This window comes from Sphaerodactylus townsendi, linkage group LG02, assembly GCF_021028975.2.
Source record: "Sphaerodactylus townsendi isolate TG3544 linkage group LG02, MPM_Stown_v2.3, whole genome shotgun sequence".
Taxonomy (NCBI): Eukaryota; Metazoa; Chordata; class Lepidosauria; order Squamata; family Sphaerodactylidae; genus Sphaerodactylus; species Sphaerodactylus townsendi.
Window position 1 is genome coordinate 100,432,599 of NC_059426.1, and position 17,645 is coordinate 100,450,243.

Consider the following 17,645-nt stretch of genomic DNA (forward strand, 5'->3'; position numbering starts at 1 on the left):
TAGCCACATGTCTGAACACAACAATCACACATACCACACTTTGTGGTGCCACAGTGGCACAAAAACATGGTTAAAAACCATGGATCCTCATGGATCCTCCTGATTTCCTCACTTAGTCCCTCAAAAATTACCAGCAAATCACAGCTCAAGTCCTTAGCCACATGTCTGAACACAATAATCACTCATCCTACGCTCCCTGGCGCTGCAGCGGCACAAAAACCACCAACCAGATCCAGATGATTTTAACCAGATTCTCATGAATTCATATGATTTTTTCATTGGAATGAAATGAAACCACCATAAAAACACAGACCAGTATGCTAAGGACGTCCAGCTGTATCTGACATTAACTTTCATGGGATCATCATATCTGTGAAACCACTTATCCCAATATATTTGTCAGACATCATTATACTCTACATGTGACAACTCAGTGGTAGATCCTGACTGGAAATCTGTCCGACTATACGCAACTAGAACCAGGTCTTTTTCAACCCTGACATTGGCCTGGTGGAGTACTATGTCCAGGGCCCTGTGGAATTTATCTCAGTTTTGCATACCTTATAAAACAGTAATGATTGAGGGCAGCAACAGTGTTATATTCAAATGGCTTTTCCTCTCCCTCCCCCCCCCCTTTATTTTCTTTTTCTTCCTTTTCATCATAATCTTCTGTCTTTTACAGTGGTTCAACTGCACCCCGGTGACATAATAGCCATGTTTAAATATTTGAGGGGATGTCATGTTAGTGAGGGATGACAAGTTTGTTTTCTGCTGCTCCACAGACTAGGACAAGGAGTAATGGGTTCAAGGTGCAGGAAAAGAAATTCCACCTAAACAGTATGAAAAACTTTCCTGGCAGCAAGGTTTGCTTGACTGTGGAATACACTGCCTTGGTGTGTGGTGGAGTCTCTTTTGGAGGTTTTTAAACAATGACTGGATGGCCATCTGTCAGGGGTGCTTTGACTGTGTGTTCCTGCATGGCAGGGGGTTGGACTTGATGGCCTTTGGGGTCTTTTCCAACTGTATGATTCTATGAGTCTATGAACTTTTGAGGAAGAGCATATCAAGAACAGGAAAAGGCCAACTGCATCATGCTTTGACCACAGGATCATGTAGCATCAAAGAGCATTAACTTAATAACTTAATAGTACATGCTTCTTTGGGCCAGGAGTGATCAATTTCTTTGGGCTGACTGCCTCCCCTATCCACTGTGAAGAAGTTGGTGGGCTAGCAGTCAAATGGTGTGTTGAGAGAGGAAACAAAGATTTATCTTGGATACATGCAGGAAGCAAGCAAAACTCCTGTGAAATTGTGCTAGTGGCAATGAGGTCACGCTGAAGATCACCCGGGACAAGGGGTGGGGGAACAGCTGACTGATTCAACCCCACCCCCTTGTCCAAGTAGTGGCCCAAAATAGCACTTCTAGTTATCATGTACTGTAGGACAATGTACCATTTGTTCTGCTTAGAAAATTTCAAAAATCAACCGTCCTTTCCATGAATAAGAATTATAAAGAAAAAACCTATACCATGCTGGCTTTCTGCTTGAGTTCTGGTGCCTTCCAAGTTTTGTTCTCAATGCACGAGGACACAAGCAGGGCATTCTAGAACAAAGACGGTCCAGGAAATGGCAGATGAATTCTCAAATCTTCCCTGTTCTTTATTTGAAAAAATGTATATAGTTTAAAAAAACAATGGCAATGAAAAGATAGAGGAGGAACACAAAGAGACCCTTCCTGGATAAAAACACTGGTTCATCCAGCTCATCCTTCTTTCACACACAGTGAGTGGCCTACAATGTGTATAGAAAAGCCAGCAAACATGGGATGTACTTACAGTTTGCCTTTCTCAGTGAGACTCAAGGCAGATCACACAGTTTAATGTCATATAACCAATAGGATGAGTCATCTAATAAATCAGATATTCCCAGCATGATGCCCGTGGTTGTTGTCACACTTGCTAACACTTTTCTCAGTTCCTGTCAAGTGTTCAAAGAAATCTGTGCTGTAGACTGAAAGCAGCAGTGTCCTCATCCTTTCCTCACAGGAAATTTGCTCCACCTCTTTGATGGTCTCAGCTGCCCTCTGCCCTCATCTTAATGGACTGATTTGCAATAAGGTTCAGAGTGAAGCATGTAGTCATTTAAAACTTTAAAGATCTACACTTTGAATGTGGACAGAAAGCAGGCCAGCAGGCCACATGAATGTTGAGGGGTAATCATCTTAACATGATCCCACCACTCTGCCCCTGCCAACAGCCAGAATGTCTGGCTCATGGCTAATGGTCAGACAGGAGCAGTGATGTGCTGCTGATTTTGGGGTGACCAAGTGAAAAAAAATAGGAAGATCCATGAGGATCCATGTTTTTCAAGCAGGTCTTTTTGCCACTGTTGCACCACAGAGTGTGGGATGAGTGATTGCTATTTTCAGACATGTGCCTTAGGGATTGAGCTGTGATGTGCTGGTGATTTTGTGATGATCAGGTGAAAAAATCAGAAGGATCCATAAGGATCGGTATTTTTAAGCAGATTTTTTGCAACTGCGGTTCCACGGTACGTGGCATGTGTGATTGTTTTGGTTCTGCCTGTAGACTAAGACATGTTGTATAGTTTCATGGTGTTTTCATTTCATTCCAGTGGAAAAATCATATGAATTCACAAGGATCCATTTAAAATCATCTGGATCTTGCTGGTTTATGTGCCACTGTGGCTCCACAGTGGGAGTGTGGGAAGCATGATTGTTGTGTTCAGACATGTGGCTAAAGTCTTGCGCTATGATGTGCTTGTGATTTTCGGGAGACTGAATGAGGAAATCATGAAGATCCATGATAATCCATGCTTTTTAACCACATTTTCGCGCCTCTGCGGCACCACAGAGCATGGTATCCATGATTGTTGTGTTCAGACATGTGGCTATGTACTTCAACTGTCATGTTGTTACCGCTGTTGCTTGGGTAACAATAAGTGATTTCAGCTCAGCAACGTAATGAGGCGCAGGAAGCTGGCATTCTTCAAAGTAAAGGGATTTTATTTGGAGGTGATGGTCACAGCTCGGGCAGGAGAATTGCTCCTTGCAAACAAGCGCAAGAACTTTTATTCACAAATATCAAAGGGGGCAAGGGGGCAGGTAGAAAGCGGAGGTAAGGGGGCAAGTCCCTTACCAATAAGAAAACTACAATACAAAAGAAGATACAATTACAACTTTTGAATGGGATCACAAAATCCCACTGTCAAACGTCTTCCCGCAAGATCTCGCAATGGTGCTGAAGAGAGAGCAGATAAGGTCCATTCAGAGAATCTGGATGGGCTCGCTACTGCTCCCAGCTATCTCCTTTATCAGATGGCTGTTTCCTTCAGTTATGTCCTGAGGCTCCCGTGCCTCAGCTCCACAACAAAAGAGAGTTCAAATTGTCCAATGGTGGTCCCTGCACGTCTTCCAACGGCTGGGACCTCTGGGTGCTGCCAGCAGATTTTAATTTGCAAATCCAAAGGGGGTCTTTGTCCTCGCTAAGGAGTTGGCTGGGGTTGGTCTAAGCTGCATTCCAGGGCTGACTTCCTTGTCTCTTAATATCTGCTTCTACAGGCTACTGCATTTACTCAAAATAACATTTCTAAACTTAAACATTGGGGAAACCTTTAGAGAGCCTTCAATACAGTACAAGCACATAAGAACCTCCTAAATTAACAGTACCAAAACCTTAAACTAACTGGAGAACCTAGTCAAACTATAATCCTAAACAGTGGGCAAATCATAAATTCAACACAAAAGGGGCTTTCATTATACCTAAGAAGGGGCAAAGGCGAGGGAAATCATGTAACATTGGCACAATCACACATATACGATCTTTGTAAGCCTCGTGGAGGCTTCTGAACCACACAGGTCTCTGCGTCCTGACATGGAGCCAATGTAGTCATATAACTTGACTCAGGAAAATATTTTGTCTATTTTCCTGGGCGGTAACAATGTGCTAGTGATTTTGGGGTGACCAAGTTGAAAAATCAGGAGGATCCATGGGGATCCTCGACTTTTAAGCACGTTTTTGCGCCACTGTGGCGCCTTGGAGCATGGGATGCGTGATTGTTTTCTGCAGACATGTGTCTAAGGCCTTGCATTGTGATGTGATTGTGTTTTAGGGGTTAGTTAGTGCAAAAATCATGAGGATCCATGTTTTTCAAGCATGGTTTTCTGCCATTGCGTTGCCACAGAGTGTGGCATGCGTGATTGTTTTGATGCTGCCTATAGACTAAGACATGCTTGATAGTTTCATGGTGATTTCATTTCATTCCAATGGAAAAATCATATGAATTCATGAGGATCCGTTTAAAATCACCCTTTATCGTGAAAATATTGCTGGCTTATAATGACTCTGATATCACAAGCCTTTTTATATGCGGGTGAAATAATGATTCCATGATTCTATGAGGTGACCGAGAAATATATATGTGATGGACTGCAGAAGAAAAACTAATTTTAAAAGTGCAGATCTGTCTGAAGCAAAGCATTGTTACATTCTGAGTGAGGCATAAAGGCTTCCTAAAGATCAGGTGTGGTTTGCCCTTGCATGACAACTCTGGTCTTCCCTGGTAGTCTCCTATCCAAATACTAACAGAGGTGTCAACCCTGCTTAGGTTCTGAGATCTGATGAGATCAAGCTAGTCAGGGCATCCTCCCCGCCCCCCCCCCTGCCCCCCCCTGCCCCCCCCCCAACTTAAGACTCAAATTAGAGCCTTGTGAAGTAGGTTACACTGAGCGATGAAATCGATTTCGTGAAGGTGCAGTTCACAACAAAATAGGGATGACATTCTGAATCCAGTTCTCCCCGCCTCGGCACGTGGAAGAGTTGTGTAATCAATCAGCTCCACCACCACTAGAGTTACAGTTTTGGAACTTCCCCTACGTGAAATGCTGGCTGCAAACAAAAAAGCATCACAGTAAGGAAATACAATTCCCTGCCACGTACAGGGCTTTTTATGCAAAATAAAATTCAAAACGAGAATCTACCGTCCGTAATCTGAAGGAACATAATACAATCACATACCACTGCGGTCTAGAGCTGTACTTTAGCTCCGCTCCCTACGTTTCCTATAAGAAGCCCATCACATTTTTCCTCACGCCCTTTACTCCTTCTCCCCTTTTCCCGTTTTCCACCAACCCTCAAGTTCCTACTCCAGAGCGCTAAGTGGCGCTATTAGCGCCCAGCCCTTCTGCGGAAGCACAGCACCGGAGGCTCCGTGGTCAAAGTGCACGCGCTTGCTTAATGTAGCTGCCTGGCGGGCGCTGCCATGTCAGGGCTGAACGAACGGGACCGGGATGGGGCTCTGCTTGCCTTGCTTGGGGGGAGCTGCCGCTGATGTAGTGGAGACGCCGGACCCGGTGAGTCCGAGCTCCTTCACTGCTTGCATTTGGAGGCAAGTAGTCTGAGCCCAGAGGCGTAGCTGGGCAAACCTGCGCCCAGGGCGGTCTCTGTGTGTTTTCCGCACCACCCATGGGCCCCGCGCACCACCACTTACCTTAGCCTGCAGGTATGATGTGCGTGGGGGTGGCTGCGGAGCGGCGACCCATGGGGGGCAGAAAACGCAGAGGCCGCCATGGGCAGAGGGTTTTTTCCCTGCTCGGCGGCTCCCGCGGAGCGAGAGCCGGTGGCACCCAGAAGGCCCCCGCTGCCGGCCCCCCTATACTCCTTGGGGCTTCCTGCTCCTTGGGGCAGAGGGTTTTTTTCCTGCTTGGCGTAGCCGGCTCCCACGGCGGGAGAGCCGGCAGCATCATGGAGGCTGCTACCGCCTTTCCCCTCTGTCTGCCTTCTCCGTAGGGCAGAGGGGTTTTTCCCTGCTCCACGCTGTGGCTCCCGCAATGCGAGAGCCAGCGGCACCTGGCAGGCTGCCGCCGCCATTCCCTTTTTGCCCCATGGAGCAGGCAGTCGCCTGCTCCCTCTGGCAGAGGGGGTTTTCCCTGCTCTGCGCTGCTGGCTCCCGCTCAATCAATTTGTTGCTGTTTTTGACAGTGGAATCTTCTGTGCATTGTGTTCAGGGCCTGGCCCAGGTTTTGCTTTATGTTTGTGGAGAGAATGAAAAAAGGATGATGATACCCGTGAACCGGTATGACTGGCATAGGTTCTTCCTTCTTCCTATGAATTTGTCTTGATTTTGGTGTCTTTTAAATTAGTTTTGAAGGGATACCTTTCACTGAGAAGTGACAGGTCTGCTGTTTTGATTTCTACTCTGAGGCCCCTTCCGCACAGGCAAAATAATGTGTTTTCAAACCACTTTCACAACTGTTTGCAAGTGGATTTTGCCATTCCGCACAGCTTCAAAGAGCACTGAAAGCAGTTTGAAAATGCATTATTTTGCATGTGCGGAATGAGCCTAAGCCTTCAGGTCCCAAGGTATGCAACTGCTGTCTTAACAGAATTTTTTGTACTGATTTTTTTTTAAAATAGAAGATAATCAGTCCAATGAGTAATTGGATAAATATATCTAAAGTGATTAAAATGTTGCTGTGTTTCTAGTAGAAAAGCACAGAGAAGAAATCAAATTTCAGTGCTGATTTGGTAAAGATTATTTTCTTTGCAAACAATTGTCTCCTAAATCTGTCATTTTTTTTGTCATTGGTCATTCTTTTACTTCTTTTTTTGTCATTGGTCATTCTTTTACTTCAGAACACTAAGATTGTTTCATGTGCTCATGTGCTTTTACATTTACTTTTTACTTTTTTGTCATTGGTCATTCTTTACTTCAGAACACTAAGATTGTTTCATGTGCTCAGAATTCCAAGAATCACCAACCCACTTGTCTGCAAAGACAGCCATCTGTGTTCAGCCCTAGCAAGGCTTGATGGCCAAGCCACTGAGTATGTACCATTTTCAGTTTAAGTCATTATTGGCATAATATGTGTGACTATTTTGATAGGTCTCAATGCAGTAATCCAGCACAATTGATTTCTGCAAGCTGCATGGCATCCTGAGCAGCCTAGAGGCATTTTCCATATAGGAAAAGGAATGTTTCAAAGTTCAATTTCACAGATGCTCTAAGTAGCTGTATTTGACAAGAGCTCGATGAGAGTAACCATGACTTCAGTAAGCCAAACAGAAATCCTGTCATTTTCTGAGCATGTTAAGGGCTCCACATATTTGAATGAATCCAAGACAACAGAAATGTTGAGCTTGACTTGCAGGACCCTGTGGCGTGTTTTGATCATGCTGGGCATGAGGCCATCAAAGAAAGATTTCTTTGTTCTTTTCAGCTTTTGCATACATAATCTTTTTGTTGCTCTTGCAGCACTATACCAAGTCTGTAATATGTGTAGCTCACTGAGCCTGTGTTGTATAGTGGTTAGAGTGTCACACTACAATCTGGGAGGTCCAAGTTCAGATCTATACTCTGCCAAGGAAGCTTGCTGGATAGCATTGGGTCAGTCACTCTCTCAGTCTAGCCTACCTGACAGGGTAGTTGTTGCAAGAATAAACAAGGAGAAGAATATGATATACAGCTATTTTGGGTTGCCTTTGGAGAGAATAACTGGATATAAATGAAATAAATAAAATAATTTGACGAAATACAGAGCATCTGTTATTGTTTTTATGCATTTGGAAAAATTAAGAGATGGAAAAAGCATATAAGCTTGATCTGAAAAATGTGTCCAATTGTGGCTTAAACTGATAGGTAGAAAATGTGGTTCCATTCCTAACTATTTGGATCCCCCTCCCCCCCCCCACACACACAGTTAGCCCTTTGGCCAGTCTGAAAAGATTTGGTCACATATTTGTGAAAACCATTTAAACCGTTAATTTCACTGAGCAAGAAATTTGATATTTATGTTAATTATACAAACCAGTGATTGTAAAACAGTAAAATTAAATTTAAAAAACCTATAATTGTAGCTTTAACAGTGCTGAGTAATATGTCTGTAAATATGTTTTATTTGCTAAACTGTTGCCCAAGAACACCAGAATTAGTTTACGTTTCAACTCTCCAAAAAAGAATGTGAAACTTAAAAGAAGTAAAGCTAAGTACTGGCAAGGATGGGGGGGGGGGGGGCAGTAGTTCTGAGTAGGTAGTGAGTAATTCTTCCTCTCTAGAGATGGCTTGCTGTTATAGCAAGTGGCCAATAAGAAATACTTTGCCAATGCTGCTAGGTCTGCCACTGACTGACATAGTAGGACTGGGAGACTGTAGCTTCCTTGGTTGAGTTGATCTATCTTATGTTGTGTCTTCCTCTTATCCTGCTGCTTTCAACTTTTCCTGGCATTATTGCCATTCCAGTGAGTCTTGTCTTCTCATAATATGATCAAAGTACTATAACCCACATTTGATTATTTCAGCTTATAGGGAGAGTTTAGGCTTAATTGAGCAAGAATCTACTTATTTCTCTTTTTGGCAGTTTATGGTATCTGTAAAACTCTACTCCAACACCACATTTTAAAGGACTCAGGTTTTTTTTCCTGTAACAAATAACTGATGATATCATACTGACATGGAAAGGTAAGTGGCAAATTTCACAGAGAAATTCTTTTCTTCATAAAATGCTTGACATGATCAAATAGCAGATAGTCAATTAACAATATTTGACTAATGGACTAGGCTAGGGTGCCAACCCTATTTTTTCCAATGAAATGGATTTAAAATAAACATTCTTATCGTTCTCTTCCATATTTTTATAGGAAGTTAAAAGAAGACAACTTGCAGAAGCTGCAGAAAAAAGGCAGATGGAGGTAATGAAATCACACACTTGGCACAAAGAGATGCCAGTTACTTGGATATATCTTCTTGCATAATTAATGTGATGCTTCTTTGCTGCAAGTCAGATTACTTAAGTATGTGGAAAAATAGACATCATTATGACATTACAGTTAACTTTGTCAACATTGAGCTTTCTAAAGTATGTTATGGAGTTCGGCATCAAACTTACATTATTAAGAGTTTCTGAATATTCGGGGGGTGGGGGACACAGCCCTGAAGTACAGGTAGCAATTGCGTAAAGGGCTTCTTTATAGTTGCAAATGTAGCTTTTGCTGCAGCAGCACAGATGAGTTGAAACTGGAGACTGTGAACATAAATATTCAGCAGACATATCTGCACCGTCCATATGATGTAGAATTCTTTATCTGTCTGCTGAAGACCAAATCTATGCACCACCTTCCTGCCATGTTGTTCAGATGATGTGCTACTTACAGTGGGTTTTTGTAGTGTTGCCCCTTTAGAGATTTTTATTGTATTTTATCGTATTTAATTCATGTTGAGCTGAAGAGAATAGAAGGGCAGGGTGTAGTCATGCTGCTGAGCCACTGAAATGCATGTATGGGAAAAATCATGAGGCAAAGTATGAGTGAGCAAGGTTAATTAGGAGTTGCTGAAACAATTAGTTGGCCTAATCATTATATTCCACCTTGAAATATTTAGCAAACATGTTCGGTAGAAAACATGTTAGAATGTGGGTTATAGTGATTTCAGATTAATTTAATTAAAATATTTTAATATCCTGCATTTTAACCCTTTTTGTTATTTCCTGAATTACCTGTTTCTGGGGGGTATTCTATCATAATATGAAGATGAAAATGTTATCACTGTAGACTGGGTATCTTGATCCACTGTATCATATTTTATTCATCATTTGCTTGATGTACTGGGCTGTATTGGTGAGCTGTAAGGGGAATTGCATATCAGACTTAAATCACAAGGTTCTGTTCTTATGGGCTTCCTCCCTAGGGTATTCCAGGCCTTCATGATTATGAGAAGCATGCTGGTTACATTCCATTATTTTCACACATGAATATTATGGCAATTGTATGTGTTTGTATATCCCTACATGAATTGAATGCAAGCCATGAAGCTAATGAAACCAGTCTTGTGTTTAGCTGCTTGTCTTTCTTTAATATCCCTTGTTCTTAGACCAAGATCTTGAATTATAAAGCCAGAAAACTTAAATATGACCAATATGTAAGAACACCTCCCTTCAACTCTTCTTCGCAGCCTCTAAAAACGAGCAACAAAATAAGCTTGATGAGAAAATGGGCCACTGCATTGTAATTTGTTCATTATGCCTACTTTATTCCCAAAGGCCTCTTCTCGGGGTATTAAGAATCCATCTTCTGTGGAACAAAAGAAAAGGAAACAGGAAGAAATGGAAAAACGTCTTGAATCGGCAACCCCAGGACCAGAAGGAGGCGGGCTTAGAGTAAGATTAAAAACATATGTCCTCATTGCTCTTACAATCTTAGCGTCTCTTAAAAGCTCTGCTGATTTTCTGTCTGCCATTTGCCTTTTTGTTTTATACATAGCTGTATAAAACGATGTGTATTGTAGGCTTTTGTCACATTTCATTGATGTTTAATGCATTTAAAATCAGATTACTCAGCTTGTGAACCAGAGAAATGGGATCCATTTATATGGTCAATTTAAGAAAAAGAAATGTAGTTGGATCCTATGAACTTTCAACACAAGTAAAAGGTGGGTCTTCCCAGCAGCCCCTGTTGCCCCTGAAAAGCCTGATGCTCACTATTGGAGGATCATTGGGGTAATCTAAATAAATATTGATAAAAGTACCATGCAAAACCAAGTCTGCAGCAAAGAAAGGGATTCATTAGTGGAGAAAATTCAGCAGAATATTATGTCTGCTAGCATAATGGTAGTGGTCATGGTGAGGGGTCACCTGATTCCCTCTCCTCTCTTTAGTCCCTGTTCTATGTAGTATTTCCCATGCCGATCCTCAACCTTCAGCATTTGGTGTTTCTAAGGAATCATGGGCTGATGGAGGAAGACCCAGTTCTGTGAAGTCCTTGCAACTGGTAGTTCAGAGTATTGAACCCCATTTTTAAGTGGCTATCTGAATCCATCTAATTCCTCTTGATCAGGGGCTATAAGTTGACAGATAAACAAGTGTTAGCATACTTTGTGTGATTTGTGTCAAAAGGCAAAAAATTACTCCTTATTTCATGTAACCTGAAAAAACATGACTTTTGTAATATCAAGTAATATGTACCAAAAACAAAAGAAGAATCCTGTGGCACCTTGAAGACTAGCTTTTGTTGTAAAATTGAAGAATCAAAAATCATATGTTTTATTAATACCAAACAAAATAGCACAAAGTAACCTTTTCTTCAAAACTCCCTAACAGCCTGAATGGTAACATTCATTTTATCATGTACAGTGAATGGAATCCTCATTCAATAATATTTTCTTTGTTCACAAAGTGAGGAAAACTTAACATTGTGATCATCAGGTTAAAAGGCTTGATCATGCAAAAATGAAAAACATACACATCGCTCATAGCAACTCCAGTTAGTGATAACACAAACTCTTTTACTTTGTTATGCAATTTGGCTCTTGTCAAGACTGATGAATTCTGATTCAGAAATTTCCCTGCAGAGCCTTCAGCTGAAGTTCCTTAGCTGTAGAATGCTCACCTACAGGGTAACAGCCAAGTGTCTTGGAGAACTGAAGTGGTCTCTCACAGGTTTTTTAATGTTGCTATATAATGTTGCTATATATAAGTCTTTAAGGAATGCTTAGTTTTGTGTTGCATATAGCTTGTGTATGGGGAAATCTTGTTCAGTGTGGAAGTTGTTCTTTCAGATACTGAATGAGATGGCACGGTGTTCCACATCAGTGACTCTTTTGAAGATGGTTAGGGGATGTCTAGGTCTGCATAATATTATTGTGAATGTTTTACCTCTGACTTTTTTGTTCCTAGTGGCAAGTTGGATAATTCTGGTTCAGCTCCAGATGGGAAGGACAGAATGAATGTTCTACTGCCAATAACTTGTCAGTTCCTGCAGCTGAACGACACTTGTTCGATGTGTTTGGCTTTTGCTGTTGTTTGCCTCTGGAGACTCAGCAGTACTTTGCCATTGTGGCAGGACAGATGGAAAATGTGTACTAAGGATCTCTTTTTTCAAACTAAAACCTCACAATGTACAGCAAAGATGGCCAAAACCTGTTGTTTATTTGTTATGCTGCCATATTCTATAACATTGCATGTCTTAACATATTGGAGGGACAGATCATGGAAGAGGCTGTTATGATGATAAAGGAGAAGTTCATACCTTGATTATTCTGGGGATAATCCCGCTTTAAATAACTTCTTTAGATACTTAACTGTTCTTTTGTCTGTGTCATTCTGATAAAATTGAAGTCACAATCCTCACCCCTCATTTTTTCGGAATTAATTAAGTCAGTAGGCTTCCTTCAGAGTAAACATTTTGAAGATGAAACCTTTTGTGTCCCCATGGATGATTTTCCATGTTTAAAAGAATTGTTGCCATGAGGTGAGAAATGCCTGTCTTTGGTTATTTGTTCTTTTAAATAACACCTCTGTAGGGAAAAATACAGCCATGTGAAAGGGACTGTTAATTGTACAGTAGAAACTAATCCACAGTCATGCGTCCGATGTACCACACAAAGCTGTATTTGTAAGAATAAGGCAGTATGGAAATCATTTTCTACTTTGTGGTGAGATTTCTCTCTACAAATGAACATGACAGTTTTATCTGATAAATCCTGGGGGTCTGTTGGGTTTCTGCAAATCTGCAGGGTTATTAAAATTGCTTCAAGGCATTATGATCCAATGTACTTATGCCAAGATAAATATATTTATATGGTTTATTCTTTCAACTTTTTGGATGTTCATGTTTATGATATTTGGGGCTCCATGGTTGTTGTTCATTAAAAAATACAACTAAGCTAATAAGGACACACCTGAGTGCAATTCTCTCTGTGAGTATCTCATTCTCTAATGTAATTTGGATAGCCATTTCAAGTGCGTGATAACTCCTCCATTGATCAATACATTTAGTCTTTCAGAACAATTATTATTGTGTGACTATTCACACAGCCTAGTTCTTGGAAATAAGGAGAGAAGGCCTAACAGCTTACAGTCCAAAAAATGAAAAGACCATTTTATCTTTACTTGACCCTGATAAGTTTATATGGGCTGTTGGCTCTTTATTGCCCCCCACAGTGGCAGAGCTTTGCTTCTTGAAATGAATCAGTTTAGTGGAAAATGTGCTCCAGGCACACCGCAAAAATTCCATTCAGCGTGCAAATTGAAGCTGAGTTTTTTCTTGGGGTGGGGGCCATGGAGTCACTTTGTCTCCAATACTTTTACTTAAAACAAGTTAGTGATAATTTCAAAAAACAGCAAAATGTCCATTATTAAATATTGTATTCAAACAGTAAAAATCAGTTTCAACTAGAATAGTTTAAACTCTCCCTTTCAATGTTCTGTGTGAATGATATGACTACAAGTACTTTGTTTTCTGGCTTATAGAATATAATGCTTGTCTTAAAATGCTTTTCCTTAAAGTTTGCTTTAAAGTTCACAAACTGTGCTAAATTTATTTATGAAATTAAAACTTTGGTTTGGGCTTTTTAGAGAAAATGCATATTAGGGGAAAATTATTTGCATTAAAATGCCAGTTATTAGGTAGCAGAGATGGGCATGGTGTAACAGTACTGCCACTGGCACATTTTAACCTTTCTTTCATGCATTAGTAACATTAATTTGTCCTATCATAACTTCTGAGAGAGTCTGGTTCCTACTTCTATTTTTGTTCACTGTAGTGTACTTTAATAATTCAGTGTAAAAGCATGTGGCCTTGTTGTAAAATATTGATACCTCAAACTATATAATTCTGGGCATTTGTGTTCCGAGCTACATTTGCATCGCACCTGTTCTTACTGCTTTTAACTGATGTAGTACTAATATACCATTTGGTTATCCTGGGGTAACAAGTGGACTTCAAGATTTCCAGTAATCCACAGCATCCATCAATGTGATAGTGCTTAGAGAAGAAATTAAAGTGCCAATTTGGGAATTAAGTTGTGTGTTTTCCATACTTTTATTACTTTTGCCAATCTTTGAAAAAGGAATGGTGTCAGAATAAAATCACTATGCACTCTGCAATCATAACTGTTCTCCCCTTAAAGCAGAAGATAAAGAACATTTTCATGCTAGTGCCTATGCTTCTTTGATCTTTCCATCTCTTTACATATGAATTATGGTCTCCTGATGAAGATGCTGGGCCTATTGAAAGCCTAAATGCAGTGTCTATGAATAAACATGGAAATCTTCCAAACAAGTAAAGAGTACGGGTAGGGAAACCTGTGGCTTCATGTTGCATATAGTTTTTTTCTCTGACAAAGTTCATAACACAGCCAGCAGTATCTGATTCATTGGCTTCATTTGACCATTACCTTTGGGATGATATGGAGTTTTCTGGGAAGAACCAATATTGCAGTATTGCTGTATTCTTTTGAAAATATGTTTTTAAAATTCTTCATCTTAGTCATGATTGTGAAAACCAAACCCCCAGAATAAAATCATTGAATATTTTGTCTGCTGCTGTCCTTTCAGACTTGGTTGTAGGAGAAGCCTGGAAAAACCTTGAAAAATGATCCACCGGAACTCATACGTATTCATATTCTCCCTTGCACATATCTAAATGCAAGGGATCAGTGGACACAAAGGTTCTGAATTGATTATGTTATTAAGTGGATCTCTGTCCAACTGGCATGGTTACTTTTGCCTGATACAGGTGTAAATAGTTGTGATTTGATAGTCAATGTCCTGTTTCACGTTAGGCCCCCCAAAAAAGTTATTTTGTTAAACTGAAGACCTTTCAGCACCTAGATGTCCTATTTCCTTATGCAGTTCATGATATACCAGTGGCTGGCATTTCATAGCTTAAACTAGTTGGTTTCTTGACTTGTCTTTCCGATAAAGGTTTGGTGAAGTTTGGTTCAGGGGGTCCAAAGTTATGGACCCTCAAGGTGTAGCCCCATCTCCTATTAGCTCCCATTGGAAACAATGAGGGATTGGGGCACTCCCTTTGGGAGTCCATAACTTTGGACTCCCTAAACCAGGGGTAGGGAACCTGCGGCTCTCCAGATGTTCAGGAACTACAATTCCCATCAGCCTCTGTCAGCATGGCCAATTGGCCATGCTGGTAGGGGCTGATGGGAATTGTAGTTCCTGAACATCTGGAGAGCCGCAGGTTCCCTACCCCTGCCCTAAACCAAACCTCACCAAACCATGGTCATATCATCAGGAGCGTCTCCCAAAAAATCCCTGAAATTTTGGTGCTGCTAGCCTAAATCTGCGCCCCCTGCAGGCCAAAAACAGAAAAAACACTGAAAATACAAAATCCCACACAAACGAACCTGCATTTTTTGTCGCCCACCACAAGGTGGTGCCCTGGGCAGCTGCCCACTTTGCCTCTGCTGCTGGATAGAATATACTTTCTCCATTCTGCTGACTGCATTCTTCATAAGAAAAAAGTATTACTAATACTGAGAATGTCAATCTAGAGCATTTTACTAACCTCTTAAATCAAGTTCCCAGACTGGTGGATCTTGTTCCTAACGTTTCACCTGCATCTGTGGCTGGCATCTTCAGAGGTGTATCACAGACACAAAATTTTTCTGGTGCAGTTGTGTTCAAAGAGCTGTCCAGTCCAGTGCCATATGTGATGGAGAGGGGTTAATGCCTAGGTTCCTTTCAATCTGTGACCAGCAAATTGTCCAGCAGCACTGTCACAACAGAGAATTTATCCAGACTTCTATACATCTTTGTCTTCTGAGCACTAATTTCCATTGTCCTGATGGATAAACTAAACAGTGTGAGACATCCATGATTAGGATTTCTGCTGTTGTTTTTTTTAGACAAATCCCCAGGACCAGATAATCTTACAGAAATATATTACCAACAATTACAAACAATTCTAGCACCAAAATTAGAAACAATTTTTAATAACATAATGAAAGGAAAAGCATTACCAAAATCTTGGTTAGAGACAGAAATAACACTAATACCAAAAGAAGAAGGAGAAATCTTGGAGGCAAGTAAATACAGACCAATCTCTCTAATTAATTTAGATTACAAAATTTTCACAAAAATTCTAAGTGAAAGATTAAAGAAATATGTAGGAAAATATATAAATGAGAACCAGACAGGATTCATACCCAACAGACAAGCAAAAAATAACATAAGAACGGTATTAAATATTATCGAAAGATGCAGAAAAAACCCAACTAAACATATAGCTTAGTGTTCCTGGATGCATACAAAGCTTTGACAGTGTAAATTGGCTTTTATGATAAAAGGATTAAAAAAAAGAGGGATAGAAGGGACCATTCCTGGGAAGCAACGTGCCAATATATCATAAACAGACAAAAATTAGAATAAATAATCAACTGTCCAAACAATTTAAACAACCAAAGGTAAGACAAGGTTGTCCACTATCCCCACTGTTATTTATCTTATATCTAGACATACTCTACTAATAGATTAGATAAGGAAAAGAATGAAAGGATTGGTAGTGAAAGATCAAACTTACAAATGAATAAGTACATGACGACCTGATACTGGTCATAGAAAACCCCATAGAAAAATTATTAGAGTAAATGATATTATAGAACAATTTGGTAAATTGGCAGGATTAAAATCAATCACAGAAAAAAAACTAAAACACTGTTATTAAAATGTAAAACATAAAGAAGCAGAAAATTTCAAGAAAAGATCAGGCTCTTTGAAGTAGTGAACAAGGTAAAATATTTGCATAGAATTAAGAACTAAGAACAACAAATCCTATTTGAAGATAATCCATGGGAAAAACTTGGCAGAAAATTCAGCAAAAGACTTAGATATGGAAGGGCTATTCTTGTCATTATCTGGGGAGAATTGCAGTAATTAAGAATAACGTAAGCCCTAAACTAATGTATTATTACCAGAACTCTTACCAGTAATATTATCGGACAAATATTCCAGAAGTGGAAAACAATAATCACAAATTCATATGGAACGGTAAAAGAAACAGAATTAACATTTACAAATGATCAAAAAAAACTCTATGGAGGGTTTTGTATCTCCAGATCTGAAACTATATTACTAAGCATGTGCAGTTAATGGGATGAAAGAATGGATAGAATTAAAAAAAACACCAATCTACTCTACATTTAGAGGATATAATCTATATAGAGGCTGGCACTTTTATTTCCCATAGAACTAATAAAACCTTTTAACAACTTTAATACACACTTGATTAGAAAAGCACTAGCCAGGATAAGGGCTAAGATATAAAAATTGGTTTTAATGAAAAAGACCCCACTATGGATCTCCAGAATAGAATCCTTAAAACAAAGGAATTCAAAGCAATACAGATAAATGGGAACGCATAAGGATTTATTAAAATGGAAAATTCAACAATTAACTTGAAAGACAGAGAAGAGATAACAATTCAAGGAAAAAATGCCAATGGTTCCACTACATTCAATTAAAAGAAACATATAAAAAAGATTCAGAAAGAGGTTTTCAGATAAAAAAGAATGAGTTTGAAAGAGCGAGCTGTTAGATGACAATAAGAAAATAATTCAAAATATATAATTTGTTGTTAAACTATAAACAGAACAAGAGAACATAAGTGATAACATGATAATTTGGGCACAGGAGCAGGAAGAAACATAACAGATGAATGGAAAAAATGTGGAGGAATAATGCTAAATTTATCGCTAGCAATGGACCTAATGAAAATTCTCACAAAAATATACCCATCGCTGGTACTATACTCCAGTTAAAATTGCATAAAATGAAAAGTATGAACAACTCACAAATGTTGAGGTGCAAAAGAAAACGGGAACGCTACATATGTGGTGGGAAT

The 17,645-nt window shown here is 39.9% G+C and overlaps 1 protein-coding gene and 1 long non-coding RNA gene across 2 annotated transcripts in view; one reads left to right on the forward strand and one right to left on the reverse strand.

Moving 5' to 3' along the window:
• The window catches only part of LOC125426674, a 41,978-nt gene extending 36,090 nt beyond the window's left edge, over positions 1–5,888 (reverse strand). The window contains exon 1 of the long non-coding RNA XR_007243559.1: positions 5,509–5,888. This is a non-coding gene — a long non-coding RNA (uncharacterized LOC125426674). The remainder of the gene's footprint in view (positions 1–5,508) is intronic.
• On the forward strand, positions 5,217–14,323 carry LOC125426673 (small VCP interacting protein). The gene is made up of 4 exons (XM_048485273.1): positions 5,217–5,371; positions 8,655–8,705; positions 10,052–10,168; positions 11,684–14,323. Exons 1-4 carry the CDS (start codon positions 5,309–5,311, stop codon positions 11,696–11,698), a joined length of 246 nt encoding a protein of 81 aa, XP_048341230.1. The 5' UTR covers positions 5,217–5,308; the 3' UTR covers positions 11,699–14,323.
• Positions 14,324–17,645: the final 3,322 nt, after the last annotated feature.